Here is a 19,369-nt window from a genome sequence, read left to right on the forward strand (position 1 = left end):
GAAAAGTCAGCGTCGGAAATCAACCTACATGTAACGCATTCAATAGGAAATGGCGTATATCCGCCATTGCTCTTATTGCTTCTTCTTCCACCGAGTACACACACACACACACACACAGACACACACACACGCAAGCAACAAATGACGTAGGGCTCATGCTGCGAAAACACCGACAGATTCATATGGATGTCTCGTAAAACAACAAATAAATCCACTTTAGTCAAAGTTGTTTTCACTGTGTGTTTTTGCGAAGAAAATGCCCTTCAAGGCACTAGTTTGGGATTTGACAAGCAACACATATTCATCCGCTTCTACATGAGTGTCAAGAGCACGGCAGTACCCGGATGGACTGTCATGGCCGCCGTCGCTGTGGTTCCACAGAGAGGAGAGGAGGAAGGCAAATGTTTGTGCTGTGTGTTTTTTCAAGCTTAGCCTGCTTTTCGTAATGTCGGACGTGGACGGGACGCCGCCGCAGCTTCCATCGAGTTCATAGTAAGAAACAACACGTTTTCCGTAACTTTGGATAGCTTGGCGTGGGTGGGGGCTTCATTTGGGTGTAAAATAACTGCTTATTAAACTCCTCGGACGGTAACATTGTCCCTGAAGGGACTGACAAATTTCCATGTCCTGAGCTCTAAGTTGCCACAATGCAGTAAAACCAACGAGCGCTGACTCCGGTTCCTTTGTTGCTGTGTGTGTGTGTCTACAGCCTGTAATTCTCCCACTGATGCAGCCTTCCCTCGCCTTTCCTAAACTTAAGCGACTGTGGAGCAAGTCACTCCGAAAAGTAAACCTAAATGAAGCGAGGATGTGGGGTTGTAATGCCCAGGTAAAGACTGACAGTCCTGCAGCGTGTTGTGTTTGTCTCTGTGTTTAGAGGGTGAGGGGAATTGCAGTTTTGAGACGATACAACTTTTTGCTCTCATCACACCAAGCTTCATTTATCTGTCCCGTGTAGATGGTGTGGGCCTGGAGTAGCCTACCTGTCTGTCTGTAGTCCAGGTGTTCACTAAAGTCCTGTTCACTTTTATTGCACAGTGAGTTTCTTGTATCCAGTTTTTATTAAGATTAAAACTAAGCAGGCTTCTCTCTTGAATTGCATTTTGATAGTATTATTTCCATTCTGCTTTCAAGTCTATTATGGACATTGATGCTGTAAGTGAGACTAAGTGTTTGTCAGGACAGTGTTGGATTGAAGTAGCTGATATGCTGAGATATGTCTTAAAATAATGGCAGCCATTTTTCGCCCCCAATATGGCCTCCTTGGATCCCCAGGGTTGACAGCTGAGTGAGACTTATGGAGTTGTAGGCTGATGCAGGTCTCGTACTGAGCTGACATTTATACTTTTGAATATTGCTGTTGTATTTGGGTCTATTTGCCTTAAATAGTGGTGCACACAGAATATCTTCCTGCACACAGAAAACCTTTCCCTTTGCTGAGTTTCAGTTTTCTTGATCCCTCTTCCATTGCCGATCACTCATTTAGTGACAAATTAGTCACATTATGGTACAACAACTCTTACAAGACTGCTCCATAGATAGTTGTTTTTATTGCCACTGATATTGGTGCATCATTTGGTCTAAAAATGTCAGAAAAGTCTAGGTGAGTTGTGTGTTTTGTCCATCCAGAACTCAAATCTATTAAAGGGGAATTTCACCACTTTTCCACATTAGTGTGTGTTAAAAAAAAAAATCCTTTGGTGCGTTAAAAAAATTTGTTTAAAAAAATCAAAAGTGCATGTGTAGAAAAGATTTGTAAATGATACCGCGTGAATAAAATCTGCAGGCACATTCTATTAGTGGTGAGGTGAGACAAATACACTGAACGATTAAATGCTTTTGTGAACATCTGTATAGCTGGAAAGCAGAAACATGCAACATGTAAAAATTACCCACACTGTATGACATAGTATAAAGTTACTGTACAAATTTTGATTCTGCTTTTACACCTGTATGTGACTGGACACTGACTGTCCAATCACAAAGCAGAGTCTAGTCTGATGGCACATGGGCGTAGTGGATTTTGAAGATGAGACGACGCTGTGGACTCTTCTACAGCTCAAGTGGGTTTGCATACATATATGGCATATTAAATGTTTACCATTATTTTCTACAGCATCATCAAATGTAATTGAACCCATCAGGGTCCCAGGCGAGCCTGTGTCTAGCTTTTTTTGGAGATATTAAGTTCACAGCGACATGAAATCAGCAGATGTGTTAATTCATAGTGCAAGTGACATAGATGTTTAATCCGTCATTAACATTATGGCCGGGTTATTTTTTTGAGATGATTTGCCCTTTTGTATGTTAAAGAGGCTTAGTGCTTGCTGTCTCTGTCTCTGAGCCGCCTGCAGTTTGTGCTTGGATGATTACATTAGTTTTTTGAATTTTGCATTACGTCCCTGACTGAGAGGCGTTTAATAGCTGTATGACAGCCCACCCTTAAATCATAGTTCTTGTCTTAAGTTACAGTCACAGGGAGTAGAGGTCTTGGTGTGGTTCCCATAGAAAAGCTGAGGAAATTGGCTGTGTGCTGCTCTTTGACAGAGGTGTGGAAGTTAACCAGACACACACTTAATAAAGCAACCATCTGGTCTCCATCACTGAAGAAGCAAAATTGAAAACTAACTAGTTTTTAGTTGTGTAATGGGCTAATTGTTGCCCCTTGTGGCGACTGTGGTTAACCCCCCCCACCCCCATATTTGTCACTTGACATCAAGTATCAGTGGGTGTTTTCTGTCCTCTGGCCTCAGGGGGCAGTAGTGAGCCCATTAATGCTCAGTGTACCACAATGAGCAGAAGAAGACACTGCACTTGAAAAGACTTGGACAAGTGACACAAAGGAGATTTGTACCTCATGGGAAGTGTTTCTGTCTGTCTCTCACAGTGGACGAGACCGTCCCAAACAGGGCTAACGTTTTCTATGTTGACTCCTCAAAGGGACATCAGCAGCAACATTTTCTTGTGGCATGATGCTCAGCACAATGTTCGGGTTTCTGTTGATGGTTTTTCATGTTCACACCATTGAGCAGTAACATTAAACTTAAAATAGTCAATAATGATAATAATAATGAGCTGTCAGTATTGATAATTAATACCAAACATACCATTCACCATAAATACATTTTTCCAAACATGCTTTGCTTTAATCAATAACAGTTACCCATATTTGAACAGACCCATTTTTCTGTCTGAAAACTGAGTTGTAATGTTGTGCTTCTGTCCTGCAGGCACCGTGGCCACACTACAGGCTTCTCCTCTTCAGAGACGACATGCGTTAATGTTTGACTTTTTCCTGAAGGAGTACAGGTAATTATAACTGCTTATTACATGTTTCTCTTTTTGTAAATTTTGGTTCACCCAAGTTACAAAAACCATATTTTCACATTAATTACTAATCACTGATCATAATATGTACCCAAGCAGATAGTTTTCTACTTCTGCTTCTTCTAAGGTAAGCGAGAAACAAATAGTTCTTTTTATTTGGGTGAGCTGACCATTTAACATCTGTGGCAATACACATTGTGCACGTTGTATATCTCATTGAGTTTTAGTGGAATGGCAATGTGATCATGTGATTATAGTTAGGGCTGGGTGGTTGAATTAAATTCATGAGATTAGTTCTTGTTTTTGTAACTGCATGATATGTAAAATGCCTAAACAGTGAAAATTACATCTTACAACGCAAAAGGTGGAAAAGTTGCAGCCTTTGAGTCACAACAGTTTCAGAAGAGCAATGAGCCACTGTTTATCGGATTGTTGTGGATCCGGGTGGCTGCCTGCTCAGAGAGAAACGACCGAAGGAACACGGTGCATGTTGTTGTGCACTCTTGCTTTACGCTGGTTGAAGAGGTGTGACCCGATTATGAGAGGTGAAGCAGTGGGAGTTGAGCATGTTTCCATTATTTTGTCCACCCAAAACATAGCAAGGAAGGTAGATTAAATGACAGAAGTGCCTCACTTTATGGAGTCATTGTATCTAAACTGATTGATATAGGAATATGATATATGAATGAAACTGAAACTGAGCGAATGGGCCTCCTGACATTAACATGGTGCGATCAGCTTCAGAGAAGACATCTCACTGCTGGAGATGGTGGAATTCCACTCAGTCCACTCAAGGTTGAACAGTGTTATTAATGGAGTGGAGCTTCTTCCCTCACAAACTACAGAGAGCACTTTAACCACCAAACAAGTTTAAATTAGACCAGTTATCCAGTTACTCTGGGATATGACAGGAACTAATGAGAGCTGATATATGACCTTCTGCTGGTGACGTTGGAGCAGCGTTGGCTAACAATGAGAAGCTGTTTCACTATATTGTATTAGATTGTGTGGATGTATCTAATAAAGTGGGCAGTTTGTACATGTCTGCACATCTCTGAAAGAGAAAACATCTGCTGCCTGTGTGCACCATGGGTGTGCATGGTCTTTAGTTCAAAATTCATTGTGTGTGTCCACACTTGGGCTCATGGCTCCAGCGACTTTCATTCACTTCTGACCCCAGGTGACTTTAACAAGCCTGTCGACAGTTGTCGACAGGCCTAGACGCACTGACCAATAAGTGGTATCAGTGGCCTGGTTAACAATCCTACCACGGATAAATACCTGGGTCTCCCTATCAGTCATTCAGAACTGAAGAAACCTCTTGGATGAGAGACTAATAGTAAACTAATACAAGTCCAGTTGCCTTAGATTCAAACCTTCTTGGGGGAGGTTCTGGCAAACTTACCTCCCTCTAACTCCTCACCTCCAGGTTGTTTTACTTTTCAGACTTGTAGTCTTCAGACCCCAACTGAAGCCGACTCAGGTGACATCACCTGAGGACATTTATCAGACCTCACTGCTCCATCTGGAGACACTTAAAGGTGTATGCTTCTGTTTTCACATATGCAGTAGTACTCCACAACACCTGGAGACTCACATGAAAAAGTTCCCCTTTAAGGTCCCTGCTCAGTGGACAGCTCATATTTGTTGTTTGGAGCTCTGACTGTTTATGCATTGATGTAAAATCTTTAGTCTTTTGATAGAGAGGAAGCCAGTTACCTCACACAGTACTGACTTAGTAGCTTATATGTTCATACAGAAACATCTGTTAGATTTAGCAGAGCCAGTTTCTGCCAGTAAAACTGACCAACTGTCCAAACCCCCCTGTAATACTTATCATTATAGAAGACTTAAAAGAACAACAGACATTTGTATTGTTGTTTGAGAACCTTCTGATTTTGAGGACGACCACTGCACCTTCTGTTATTGTTAGTGTGGCTCTTCCTGTATCTCCTAACCTCTGCTGCGGCTGTGGTTCAGCTTATGTTCAGTTGCCTGCTGATGCCCTTGTGTCCTCTCCATATTTATGAAGTCTCATAATCCGGTTTCTTATTTGTCCAGGCAGCCTCTCACCATGTGGAGCCATGTTGCATTTAGACACAACCCAGGCCAGAACTGAGGAAGCGGAGTTCTTTTAAAACCTTGTTCATGCAGTCAGCCTTAATTGGAAATTGCACCTTTGTTGCAGTGATCACAGGTAAACTGACTGTTGTTGCACTGAGGTTGGACTTGTAATACGATTATTGTGATGGTACAGTGTAGAGTCATTGAACACTTAGTGATGTTGCATAGGGCTGTACTCGTTTTTTTTTTGTAGACAATGCACCAATATAGAGTGAAAAACTGCAGGAGGTGTAAACCTGACAACCACCATCATAGAGTACAGATTATTCAGCAGTGGTTTTTTATGATCAAATACACAGCAGTAATGCATTATAGTAATGGCTCACAGTAATGTTGTCTCTTGCTGTCAGGAACGTGTGATGTAAGGGATTACAACCCCCTGTGACCAGACGCCATGACAGAACTGCAGTTATCATTCGATCAGTAATCAGTTAGTTAATGGAAAGAAGTTAATTGGAAAGAAAACTAATGGGCAATATTTTTTTTTTTGATAATTTATTAATGGGTTCAGTCATTTTTCAAGCAAATGCCAAACATTTATTGTCCACGTGTTGAAGTGTTTATTGTCCATGTGTCCTGAGACTTGGAGGGTAAAGTGCTTTGAACAGCTGATAAGCAGTCCGTCGTAGTCCATTTACTATTCCTCAAAAACGAAGATTTGCAACTTTTTTTGCTCTGTTTAAGCAAGTAAATGAAATATCTTAGAGTTTTGGGCGTATAAGTATTTTTCACAATTTTTTGTCACTTCATAGACTAAACAGTCAGCTTTATCCGTTTGGGCTAGGTTACTCTGATTTGGCTTTAAACGCCTCTGCGCGTCTTGTTGCACCACTGCTGGACTTTGTTTGGGACACAATACTGTCAATCTATGGCAGACTCAGCCTGCCAGTCAACTTATTATATGCCATCACCATCTACACATGGTGTACTCTAAACAACAGGGATAGGCCCCAATGTGAAGAGCTCTTAAATCAAGTTAAACCCCAGAAGTGACCTCATATTATCAGTGAAAGAGCCTCGTTTACGTGCTTGTTGTAAATACAGACTCATGATTAAAATTTTCTGTGACAGTTCAGGCTTTTTTGTGTGTGTGTGATCAGCTGGTCAGGGATTGAAATGATGTACTTACAAAAGTATGCCATGTACACATTCACACCAAGAAGTAATGGTAGCAAATGAGCCTTCTGTTTTTAACACACATCTCTCTTCATATGTAATTAAATGTTTGGTTTTATCCACACAAACTAAAATGTGCATGTTGACTGAAGGTGCTTACTCACCTACACCACCGGTAACACCTGAGAAATGCCTCACTGTGGGATCTCTGGCTTTTTCCTCTTCCTGATACACTGAGCTACTTCTACAAATCAAAAGCTATGAATTGGTGAAATGTGAAACGTGCTGATCTCCTAAGGGCTTATTCCAACAAAAGGCCTCACTTCTTTCACATCATGAGAAAGTTTCTTAGTACATTGTGGCCTAAGCTGTAGTCACACTCATTTAATATATATCATTTGGTGTGTGAAATGGCATATCTACTGTGCCACAGTTACACCATTGGATCAGTGATTATTATGTGCCACTTGCCACTATGTGCACTGCTGTACATACATTATACATTGTGTTATTTTTATGTTTACAGTAGTAAATGCATTTAGAATAAGTGGGATACTTCTGTCTGTGTTTATTAAAAAGACATTTGATTTCTTCTCTTACAGATATCTGCAAACTTACAGCTATGGAAGAAGACCTCATAATACCTCATGATTCTGCCAAAAACAGCAGCATATCAGTAATAGAGGATGAAAAAGAAAAGGTAAAGGACTTTGTGTATAAGCATTTCAGAGAAGTGACAGATGGGTCGCTGTTCAAGGATGCAGAGGAACCTTCTCTTAAGGAACATGGGGGTTTCATCAAGAAAGACAAACAGACTCTCAATAAAGCCCACTGTAAAATTCAGCAGGGGGCTGTTTTTTCTGGAAAGATCCTAAGTTTTGGATGCTCAGTGTGTAAAGATGATTCCACATATAGCCCCAATGATCTCCTTAAGCATTTTCGAGCGGCTCATAAAGGAACCCTTCCCACGTACCCTTGTGACCTGTGTGGTTTTGTCACAAACGAGTTTCCCGCTCTTCAGCGCCATCGGATTGAGCACAGAAATACTCTGGTTACGTGTGAGCTCTGCAGCGACGATGTTCAGTATTCTCTGCTTTTGCTCACCAGACACTACATCATGTGTCACAGTCTGAATGGACAGTTTAACTGTGACTGGTGTGACTTTACTACTGTGGATGCAGGGACGTTCGTCCAGCACATCCATCATCATAATGAGAGTCCTTGGAAGTGTTCAAAATGCAGACACATCAGCTTGAACGAGGAGGATCATCAGAGGCATGTGAAAGCTCACTCGGGTACATTCCCCTTCACCTGTCAGATCTGTGGATTTGGGGTGGCAAGAAGCGAGTACCTGAAAAAACACACTGCAGCTGTTCACAAACAGGAAGCTGAGAAAAGGAATGCATGGAAGGCTGTTGAAGATAGCAGCACTCCAGCAAATTCATCTGCAACCTTAAAACTTTTGCTCAAAAAGAGTGGCGAGTCACAGGAGGCTCAGAGGATATCAAAACTGAACTGTCTTTCTGGGAGTTTAACAAACCAAAATGGCAGGTTAATCAAACCAGATTTGTCCTCAGAGGAGACCTACCACGTTGTCGATGGAACTGTAGCAAAAAAGGACAACAATTGGAGCAAAGGTTGTCAAAACACAGAGCAGACAACACCAGTAATGTTACAGGAATGTGACAACTCCACAAGCTCTGATGCTGCAGGTCACACAAGTCCCAATGGACTGACTGTTCTCATGGTTAAGAACAAAATCTCGCTTCCCCCTAATTGTACAACCAAAGTCATGGGATTCAAAGTGGTTGATGGCAAAAAGCATCTAGTTCTCAAAGTAATCCCTACAGCAAGGCAAGACTCATCCATTCAGAACCATTCCTCGGCTGAAGATGTTGGCTGCTTAGCATCAAATCCTGCCTTGGATAAAAGTAAAGAATCTGTTGAGAATGGGGAATGCTTCGATAGCAAGAGCTCCACATCACATTGCTTTGCTGTTTCACCAAGAAGTGGATCTTGCATACAGATGGATCACGACGATATTATGGCAGTAAAAGTAAAGATCGAGGAGGAAGAAACCTCTATTTGCAACCTTGATTCCTCCCCGCACCAAGATGATGATGGAGAACAAACTAATCCTTTACTAAATTTGTCTTCAACTTGTTCAGATATGTTATATCCCGTGGCAAATGAGTTAGATCATCTAGGCAACCAGAGTCACTCAAGTCAAACAACCTGCTCAGAGAGAAGTACATTTGATGATGACTCAGTCTCTGCAACGTTCAATGCTGATGCAGCCGACCATAGTGATCTTAAAACCAGTGATACTTTGACAGTGTGTGCTGGTAAGGTCACTGGTTTATCTTCACCTTCAAAAGTTGCTCAGGAAACCTTTCTTTCCCAGTCAGTCTCCAAAAACACTTTGGAGAACTGTGGGGCTGCAAATGAGTTATCATTGACTGACACAGTGGCAGAGAAACTCTTTGACAAACACAAAGGGAATTCTTCTTTTAACACTACAGAAAATGATGACCAGTCTTCTCAGACTACTCCAGAAAAGACTAACAGGGTAAGAACTGAGATTAAACTTAAAAATGGTCAGCAAAACTTTAAGAAGCTTTCAGCAAATCCAGTACCTCCATCAGAGTCATCCCCACCCACTTCAGGTCACAGCCACAGAGAAATTGCCACAGGCTCTGAAAACTGCACTAAAAATTCACCAAACCAAGAAGTATTTACCTTTCACAACTATTCCAAGGAAACATTCGGAACTTCACCTAACACTACCCAAAGCTTTGACAATATGTCCGAACACTCTGCTGACAGAGAAAGTATTTGTGAATCATCACAGTTTAGCTTGACATTGGCAGACTCTCCAGAACCATTCATGGAAAGTGGCAGTGGAGAAGCAACTGAAGAACAGAATCAAGAGGGTGGGAAGAAAGTGTCAGATAGTGACAGTCAGGCTGATGAGTTCATTTCTAGCGTTCATGATCCTTTCACTGAGGATGAAAATCCTGAGTCAGTGCTCCAGGACTTTAATATAATCAAAATTGAGGAAGAGAGCATTCCCATATCTAAAAAACAGTCAGAAACAAAGAGTAGTTCCACTTCCTTGGGCAGTTTTGTGGAAGAACATTCAGATGCAATCATTTCCCAACAACTAAATAAGGAAAGAGTGAGAAGTGCAAGCAATGATTCTTTGAAACAAACAAAAACAACCCTTCGAATTCTTCAGTTGCCAGAGGGTAAGCAGCCAGTACTCCTGAGGACTGCAGAGAATCGATTTGCCATGCCAGTGCAGGTTAAGGCTACTCCAGGTTTCAAACTGATAACCAATTCTACTAATCCTCAGATCAATGTGTCGTACATGAAACCAGGTGTAGAAAGATCAAGTAACCAAACTGGTGTAACTTTAACTCCTAACAGTGGGAGGCTAGGCGTATCAACACCAATGGCAGGAGCTGCTGAAAAAGGGACAACTCTTCTTTCTGCTGTTCAACCAGCAGTTGGCATAACCTCAAATCACTACCTTATCAATAGCCCCGGTTTTAAGGGTCCTGTACTCCTTTCAAGCACACCACATAATACACCTACAGACAAATCAGCAAAGGCACAGCCCACTTGCTACTTGCTACAGAGGTCTGGCCCATTTGTTCACACCCCCAGTACTCCTGGCCTCAGATTGGCAAGTACACAACTCCCACTGAACTCAAGGCCAGTTCTGGCCATGCCCGTGAACTCTGCAGACAAACCTAGCTCTCTGCAGCCTGGTCGCCAAGCATTCTTGCTCCGGTACATTTCTCCACCCAAATCAGGCCTCCTTCTGAACAACCAAGACACAAAGACTGGGACCCAGTGTAGCCAAACCAGTGAAAGCACTGGAAACAAAGTAATATTTAAAATTGTAACGCCTACCGGTAGCCTCCTTACAAGTGGCACTCCCACCTCAAGCAGTCAACCTTTGTTTCTGGCCACCAGACCTCAGACCCAGTGTTTTCTGGTCTCGTCAAACAAAACTACTGCAAATGCCTCCAGTGGAGTCAAGAAATTGATCACCATACAAAACACTGCACAGAAAGATGTCAAGGAATCTTGCATTTCACCCTCTCAAATGAATGTAAAGGTACAACCGTGTGAAGCAGAGAAACCTGTTCTTGCCCCAAGGCCAATTCGGCCTCCAAGCCAAAGGAAAAGGCGCAGGAAAACATTATTTGACGAGCTTCCGGCAACTGTGCATAAAGCTAGAAGACTATCAAATAAAGCACTGACTGAGAAAGAGACTTCTGTGTTATGGAAGCCTGTAGCCAAAGAAGTTGAAAGGACACTGAGACTTGCCCCGTTCAGTTCTGTACAGCAGATCAAATGTCCTCGTAGATACCAACCTGTTGTGGTGCTCAATCATCCAGATGCTGACATTCCCGAAGTGGCCAATATCATGAAGGTGGTTAACAGATACAAAGGTGCTGTTACTAAGGTCTCTCTCTCTCAGAAAACAGTCCAAGCACTCTCTGAGCTCGGTGCTCAAGGGAAGAATCACTCAACCAAAGGTGTCTCATCTCATAGTGATGATCCAAGACCGCGGCCAGTTCAGAGTTCTGTCCGAGAGCGATTCCTTTTGAAACTGAAGTTAAGGAAAAAAAGCAAAAAAAAGTATGAGGTAGTGGAAACTTTATCGGGCTGTCGACAAGAGGCCGTGGTGTTTGACTGCTGGTTTTGTGGTCGACTCTTCAACAGCCAAGAAGACTGGATTGGCCACGGCCAACGGCATCTCATGGAGGCAACCAGAGACTGGAATAAACTTTTCTGAGAGTTTTCCATCATCTTTTAAATGGCTTGATATTCTGACCTTTTGAGGTGGAACAAATGGTTGAAGTTGTATATTTTTTAATGACCTTATATGTTTGTTCAATTTCTGTTCCTGTAAATACATATTCTTAAGTGAATCATAGTTTATCTTTTCATAGGTGCATATTCTGCTAAATTATGTACTGCTAGCATGATTTATATCATGCATGCACAGGTCAAATTGAACTGTGAAAATGGTACACTGTAATTAGGAGTTGTGCACTGGCACGATCTTACAGAAAGGGGACAATATCAGCAGAGGTGGTATGAAGAGTTGGATTAAATTACTCAGGTGATTTCATATTAATTTGGTTTATAATTTTTGCTCATAAATTTCAAAAAAGCATAGGCCTAGTTTAAGGGACTTTTGTATATTTTGTTATCCTGCACGTGAGGACAGGAAACTGTATTTGTATAGCTTAACTCTAAAGCTTGTAGACAAATTCAATTGTTTTGCGCTTGTGATGAAAAAAAATGTTCTGGTCCAAATAATTCCTTTTATATATGATGTTTTAATTTAAGGCGGTATCCTTTTACACCATTCTGTTGTCAGGAGTAGTTTACAGTTTTTTCTTGTCAGGATTTTGTCAACCTGTAGCATGCATTTGTCAAAACTAGAGATGAGATTTTTCTTGGTAATCTCTTTAGTCTGCCAAATGTTGCAAACGGACCGATGGTCTTATCAAATACTGTATCTGTTAAACAGGGATGCTTCACGGCTCACTGCCAGTACTTGAGAAACACAGATCAGCCCATAATACAACCTATGCAGTTTCATTCAGTATGAGTTTTGTTGTCAGAAGCTCAGGCTGTTTGCTTGTGCGCATGTTGTTAGTCATGTGAATCCACACTGATTTTGGAATTTGATGATAAATCTTAAAGGTCCCCATGGATTTGCTTTCTGATTGTAAATTTGTTTTGTGGGTTGCAGTGTTTGTTCACAAGAGAAGATGCTGGTGCAAGATGTTTTTAAATGGATTTTAGAAAGAGTCAAGTGTTGTCACAGGGCCTGAAAATAAGATTTTATCCACTTCCAAAGCCTTTGGATACCACAGTTGACAAAATGGTTTAATTATTTTGTCCCATTTTCATTTGTAATTGTACTCCACATTTAAAGTGATCAGTGGTTATTCATATTTCTGTAAATTCTCAAATTAAATGGCCAAGATACATATAACAGTATAATGGATTTCCAGCCTTTTTTTTTTGATCATTGGTAAACTGTGATCAATGAAACAACAGTTCCTACAGATATTTAACAGTGAAAGCCTGTCAAGAAGGAAGAGGGATTATTCCTTTTAACCTGCAGGAAAGGCTTTTAATGTGAAACATTAAAACAGGATCAGATCAGAAAAATCATCAGACTTTGGCTTCCTGCCGAAGTATAATGAAATATATTTATAAAAGGGAAATTGAAGGCCTGGCCAATATTTGAGAATTTACAGAGCATACAACATACACAAAATGTTTTTTTTTTCTGTTCTAAATACATGCACAGTTGGGTACACTAATAATAATGCAACATTGTGATCATTACCGTTTTTTTTATGGTTTGGTTGCCAACAGGGATGGCCAAACGTGAAATGGTTGACTTGTTCAGATCTGGTCAGTTAAGGCAACTAGGCAGCCAGGAATATTGTCCATGTATCTTCTGGTTATTCAGGTATTAAAAAATGTTTTAGGTGTTTTAAATGTACACGTCCAAAAACATTTACTCACTACCACATTTGATTCCTGTAGGGATGCATCATTCGGCAGAGTTGCATTTGCTGTCTGGTAGTTTCCATTTTAGCTGTGCGTGTTCCCACGACTTTTCTGGTGGATTTATTATTATTTTGGTATAAATTTCACTCCTCATTTTTGATCATGAAAAAGAAAAAAATATATATATATTTTTAGTTTTAAAATGAAATTTATTTTGTTTTTTAATACCAGTTTCTGAAAGGAAAATTGAATGACCAAAAGATACACAGATCCTATATCAGCCACTACAAAATGACTTGGTATGAGCCACTTGGACCACTACCACAGCTCTTTGAAAAATAGAAACAACCTTTTTGTCCCTTGAGCCTGTGCTACTGCTACTAGTGCTGGTTAGAGTAAGAAAAAATGTAATTGTTATGATGGGAAGGGTTGGCTGGATCAGTCCAAAATCTCACAGCATTTTAATTCAAGTACAAAGAGCAACAACAGAAAACTTGTACACTGTACAGGAATAGATGAGGGTGTGGAACAGCATTTGTTCAGATCTGCTATAGAACAAAACAGAAAGATGCACCCAGACCCAAGATAAAAACACAAAAAAGGCGTTTGCTTACCTCCAAACTGTTTTTAGTTCCATAAGAAGTTTCTTGTTAATATCGAATACATGGAGAGGTGATTTAATAGTTACTGATCTTTGTTTTTCATGCTTTATAGACATTTTAGTTGTAGTAGAAACCTTGAACCGTGACCCATGTATTTCACTTGCACCTTTTGTTGCGTTAATGTTGTACTGTAAATCTGCTCACTGTCATCAAGTTCAGTATGCTGTACATACATTTATTTTAATATTACATTTGACATTTTTTTTTTAACAGCAACAGGATATGGACTTTGTATTTTCTTCTCCATGGATTTTAATGATTGTATTACATGATGATCGAACCAAGGAAATGAATGTTTTATTCCGTTCAATATGCAAAAGCGACTGAATAATGCAAGCCATGCTACCGTTTTTTTAATACTTCAATATAATTCTGAACAGCCAGCCTCCAATTACTGAAGATGTGTCCTCAGCAGGGTCCACTGTCTACCGCTCGCAAAATGCTCATCTAAATCCAGCACTCCAGTCAGCAACAGGGTTTTTTATTCAAAATGAATTCTCTGAAAGTGTTTCCTATGAAAGGAACATAAATGGAGCATCAGCAGTAGATCCCCTTCACTGATATTTGTAAGTTGCAAGTGAAACCAAACATACGTTCAACTTTTTCACAAGTTCTCCTTAAAGGAATAGTTCCTTTACCTAGGTTAACATGAAGACTGGAGCAGGGTAACGGGGCTGTGTCCAGAGTTTAGAAACACACAACACCTCTAAAGCTCAATGAACATGTTGTATCTGCTTCATTTAATCGCGCACATCGCTTGTATGCAGCATTTCTGGTTACACTGCAGGTTGTCAGATATGGTCAGTGAGCACAGGTTTTAGATTCTTTTATCTGTTCAGGCACAATGGTACCAAACCTGACAACCTCACTGTGACCACAAGACCGGCAACCAACAAACTGCCCATCCTTACATTCTGTGTGTAGAGATTAAACAAACCACGTATAACGTGGAAATTCGTTAGCTTGAAGTGTCTTTGGGTGTGTTTTTGAACTTTGGACAGAGCTAGGCTAGCTGTTTCCCCCTGCTTGCAGTCTTTATGATAGGCTAGGCTAAGTCCAGCTCTGTACTGAACAAAGCATGTTCATGTTAATATCCAGCTTATACATCAATATCTCACTCTCAGAAAGAAAGCAAATAAATTATTCAAATCAGGTTAGCTAGGTTCAAACAGCTAACTCCTCTGTTCTTAATGAAGCCCCAGTCATGACCTGACGTTCAGCCTGGAGCCTTATCCCCTGTCCCATGGTTAACATTTCTCTCTTTAAACATTGGTTTTTGGAGATGGAATTCTTCAAATCAAGGGCTACAATCTTAAAATACTGCTTACATTTACTTGATATAAAGATTCATAAATTGTACTTTTTATCATTGCAGCTTTTATGTTTTTTTTTTTGTTTGTTTTTTTGTTTGTTTTTTTGTTGCTTTTTTCAGTTTTTGATGATTGAGTTTAATTTCTCAATTCAAACTTTCCTAACTTCAGCATAATGATGAGAAACAAACACCAAATGAAGTCCAGGTTTGTTTCTGATGGGTTGTGTTTGTCTCAGACTGATCCATATGGTTTCACTTACCGGTATATGAGATAAGCACACAGTCCTTGTCTTCTGCTTCTTCACTTCTCTCAGGCCAAAGAACTATTTGGGTCTATCATGAGAATTTAAAAAACGTGTTGTTGATGGTTTTTCTGCACTGAAATAACTACAAACCACTCATTGTATGGGGATACACTACTAGACCATCGTATGGTATGAGCCTAAAATTAAAAGAAAACAATAATTGAAATCCAGTAGCCTACATAATTATAACTTATACCGTTCAACCCCCCCCCATAAGCTGTTAGGATGATGAAACTCTACCACATACTGTTTCAACCCTCAAATGCTGAACTCATCGTGTACAGTAAACTGTTCCTGTCCAGGAGGCTGTCCGACTCTTTACTGAATCTTTCCTCATGCTAAGTGCCTCAAGTGTCCTTTGGCAGGTTGACAATGTTTACTGTATTCTTTTCTTTAACTTAGTGGTTCACTCTCCTCTAATAAATGTACATACCTTATGGAAAGAATGGTGCGTTTCTGTTTTTACTAGGAAGTTTGGTTATAAATGTTCACAAATGATGAGACATCCACAAGTGATAATGTGATTTGTTAGTATTTCTTTTGATTTATGTAGGACATGAGATGATATAGTTTCTCCACTGTATGGGGGATGATGCTGAAAAACATCCACATGAGGGCAGCACAAGACAAAGTGGCACAGGATGTCCTACCTGTGTTTTATTCAGCTGAACACACTTTCTTTTAGCGCTGTAACCTGTGTTTTATTTGGGCCCTAAACTTGAGAACAAAGTTATTGTTGCCATAGTGTAGATAACAACTGAGTCTATACAAAAGCAATGAGAAAGTCAGAACATCAGATGCTTTCAAAAAGGAAAAATATTATTTGTTCTCTAAGAGTTTTTACAGGGGAAGAATCGTAGACGGGGAGCACACAGATGCTTTTTAAAGACTGTTTATGTGGCATCATTTCAGTATGTCAGTATTTCACTCCCTTCGCAGACACATTAAATGCCAATGTAGGATTTCCGAGCATGATCCTGTCTGAAATTTGCTTCCTATTCTCTTTTTTTCAGTTGTTATTTGTGGCATTTTTCTGCCAGCTTTTCACCCCACCATCAAGTGTGGTCATTCGGTACAAATACAAAGTCTTTATCATTTCAGACAATCATTTGTAGCCTAATGATTGTCATTTCATATCATTTCAATGATATGAAAAAAAACGTAGGTAACTTGAGTAATCCCACTACACTGTGTGGTGTGAGTGACATTTCACAAATGTATTAATTCCATTATGTCTTAGGTTTAAGTGTCTGGCAGTCGTGATGCTGACACAGCTGTCATTCAGAGGGAGCATGTGTCTTCTTGCTTCACCAGAGAAGCAAGAAGGAAAGTCTGGAGAGATGTCTCATTCATGCTGCAGAGTGAGGGAGACACATGCGACCCTGATTTGAATTGCCTCTACATGCAGTTGCTGGTGGAAAAGAAGCAGCTCCTCTGCCTGTGCATTCATGATATGCACGCTCTTAAGGCTGCGCAATTGGGCAATTAGTTGAAAGGGGCGTGTTCAAAAAAATAACAGTGTGGCATTCAATCAGTGAGGTCATCAATTTTGTGAAAAAACAGGTGTGAATCAGGTGGCCCCTATTTAAGGATGAAGCCAGCACTTGTTGAACATGCGTTTGAAAGCCTGAGGAAAATGGGTTGTTCAAGACATTGTTCAGAAGAACAGCGTACTTTGATTAAAAAGTTGATTGGAGAGGGGAAAACCTATAAAGAGGTGCAAAAAGTCATAGGCTGTTCAGCTAAAATGATCTCCAATGCCTTAAAATGGAGGGCAAAACCAGGGAGGCGTGGAAGAAAACGGAAGACAACCATCAAAATGGATCGAAGAAAAACCTGAATGGCAAAGGCTCAGCCAATGATCAGCTCCAGGATGATCAAAGACAGTCTGGAGTTACCTGTAAGTACTGTGACAGTTAGAAGACGTCTGTGTGAAGCTCATCTATTTTCAAGAATCCCCCGCAAAAAAAAGGCATGTGCAGAAGAGGTTACAATTTGCCAAAAAACACATCAACTGGCCTAAAGAGAAATGGAGGAACATTGTTCTTTTTGGGTCCAAGGGCCACAGACAGTTTGTGAGACGAGCCCCAAACTCTGAATTCAAGCCACAGTACACAGTGAAGACAGTGAACCATGGTGGTGCAAGCATCATGATATGGGCATGTTTCTCCTACTATGGTGTTGGGCCTATTTATCGCATACCAGGGATCATGGATCAGTTTGCATATGTCAAAATACTTGAAGAGGTCATGTTGCCTTATGCTGAAGAGGACACGCCCTTGAAGTGGTTGTTTCTACAAGACAATGACCCCAAACACACTAGTAAACGAGCAAAGTCTTGGTTCCAAACCAACAAAATTAATGTTATGGAGTGGCCAGCCCAATCCCCGGACCTTAATCCAATCGAGAACTTGTGGGTGTCATAGTCAGGAAATAATGTCTTGTTTTGTTTTGTCCTGTGTTCATGTTGTCTCGTGGGATTTGCTTTTATTTTGAAATGTGTTCTCCTTTTGTTTCAGGTGGCTTACCCTTCCTCTTGTTTCCCGCCTGTGTGATTGTTTTCCCCGCCCTAATTGTTTCCACCTGTTTCCCCTTACCTGGCGTGTATATATATAGTCTGCGTCTCCCCTTGTCCTGTGCCAGTTCGTCTTGTCTTTATGTCAGCGAACCAGCGTTTTTTTGCCCCATGCTACCATCCCCTTGTCAAGCCAGGTTTTGTATTTTGTTGTTACTTTTCCATGTTAGAGCTACTGTTTTCATTGCTAGATTTTCCTTTGTTACTTTTAGTCATTGTGCCTTTTGTCCTCATGAGTGATTTTTTTTGTTCTCACGTTATCTCGTTGCCTCTTTGAGTGATTTTCAGTTGTACTTTGTAATAAATTATTGTTTATTTTGTACTTTGTCTTCGAGTCGTGCATTTGGGTTCAGGTCCAAGTACAGCCTTAACAGTGGGGTGATATCAAAAATGCTGTTTCTGAAGCAAAACCAAGAAATGTAAATGAATTGTGGAATGTTGTTAAAGAATCGTGGAGTGGAATAACAGCTGAAAGGTGCCACTAGTTGGTTGACTCCATGCCACACAGATGTGAAGCAGTTATAAAAAAAACTGTGGTCATACAACTAAATATTAGTTTAGTGATTCACAGGATTGCTAAATCCTAGAAAAAAAAAACGTTTGTACAAAATAGTTTTGAGTTTGTACAGTCAACGGCACACACTGCTATTTTTATTTAAAAAAAAAAAAAAAGAGCTCAGCTTCAGGTTTCAGGTTGGTCTTTAATCTAACATGAGAATTTTCTGCTTCCTTCCTTTGTAGTATGTTGATCAGCTCCACAGGCCACATTAAGGTCGCAGATTTTGGACTGTCAAAGATTGGCTGGGTGAACACGGCAAGAGACATGGATCATCGATGAATTGAGGAAATTGTCAGAGAGTTCACTGACACAGAAGTTAGTCTCTTCTTTACTCCATTTGTTTAAAGTTGTACTTAACCAGTTTTAGTGTATATGCTTTGCAGTGCTTGTCAGTCATTTTCTGTTTCCTCCCCTTGTCCATCTCGTCCGGCAGATATCACGTACTCCACCTTTCATCCCCCCAAGGGGTGATCCTGAAGCTGGGCTACGGGAAGCCTGTGGACTGGTGGGCTGTGGGCGTTATTCTGTCTGAGTTCCTGGTAGGCTCCACCCCCTTCTCTGGACACACAACAGACAAAATCTTTCATCAGGTCGTCAAAAGTAAGAATCTTTTGTTCAACTCGTTATCTCCTCCTCACATGCAACAGTTCTGGATAAATATGAATTCTGACTATGAATTCACTCTCCCTCTGTAGGATTTAACTTGTCCATAAAACTCTGACATGTAGCTTTCACTTCTTGTTTATTTTGGATTTGTAAAATTTATCTTTATGCTGTGTCGATGATGAGGAAGAATTCTGTCAGTCCCTTTGGTGGAGTCTGTATTACTTGATCAGA

The 19,369-nt window shown here is 40.5% G+C and overlaps 1 protein-coding gene across 3 annotated transcripts; it reads left to right on the forward strand.

Annotated features, from left to right (window-relative positions):
- Nucleotides 1–365: 365 nt before the first annotated feature.
- On the forward strand, nucleotides 366–15,826 carry si:ch211-214e3.5 (zinc finger protein 518A). Of its 3 annotated transcripts, XM_041067401.1 has the most exons (4): nucleotides 801–829; nucleotides 959–1,037; nucleotides 3,231–3,309; nucleotides 7,170–15,826. In XM_041067401.1, the coding sequence occupies exon 4, from the start codon at nucleotides 7,190–7,192 to the stop codon at nucleotides 11,375–11,377; it is 4,188 nt and encodes a 1,395-aa protein (XP_040923335.1). In that variant the 5' UTR covers nucleotides 801–829; nucleotides 959–1,037; nucleotides 3,231–3,309; nucleotides 7,170–7,189; the 3' UTR covers nucleotides 11,378–15,826. The 3 variants fall into 3 exon arrangements, with proteins under 3 accessions (XP_040923334.1, XP_040923335.1, XP_040923333.1); XM_041067400.1 differs by lacking the exons at nucleotides 801–829; nucleotides 959–1,037 and adding an exon at nucleotides 366–492; XM_041067399.1 differs by lacking the exons at nucleotides 801–829; nucleotides 959–1,037; nucleotides 3,231–3,309 and adding an exon at nucleotides 5,426–5,524.
- Nucleotides 15,827–19,369: the final 3,543 nt, after the last annotated feature.

The sequence above is a fragment of the Toxotes jaculatrix genome, chromosome 21 (assembly GCF_017976425.1).
Source record: "Toxotes jaculatrix isolate fToxJac2 chromosome 21, fToxJac2.pri, whole genome shotgun sequence".
Taxonomy (NCBI): domain Eukaryota; kingdom Metazoa; phylum Chordata; class Actinopteri; family Toxotidae; genus Toxotes; species Toxotes jaculatrix.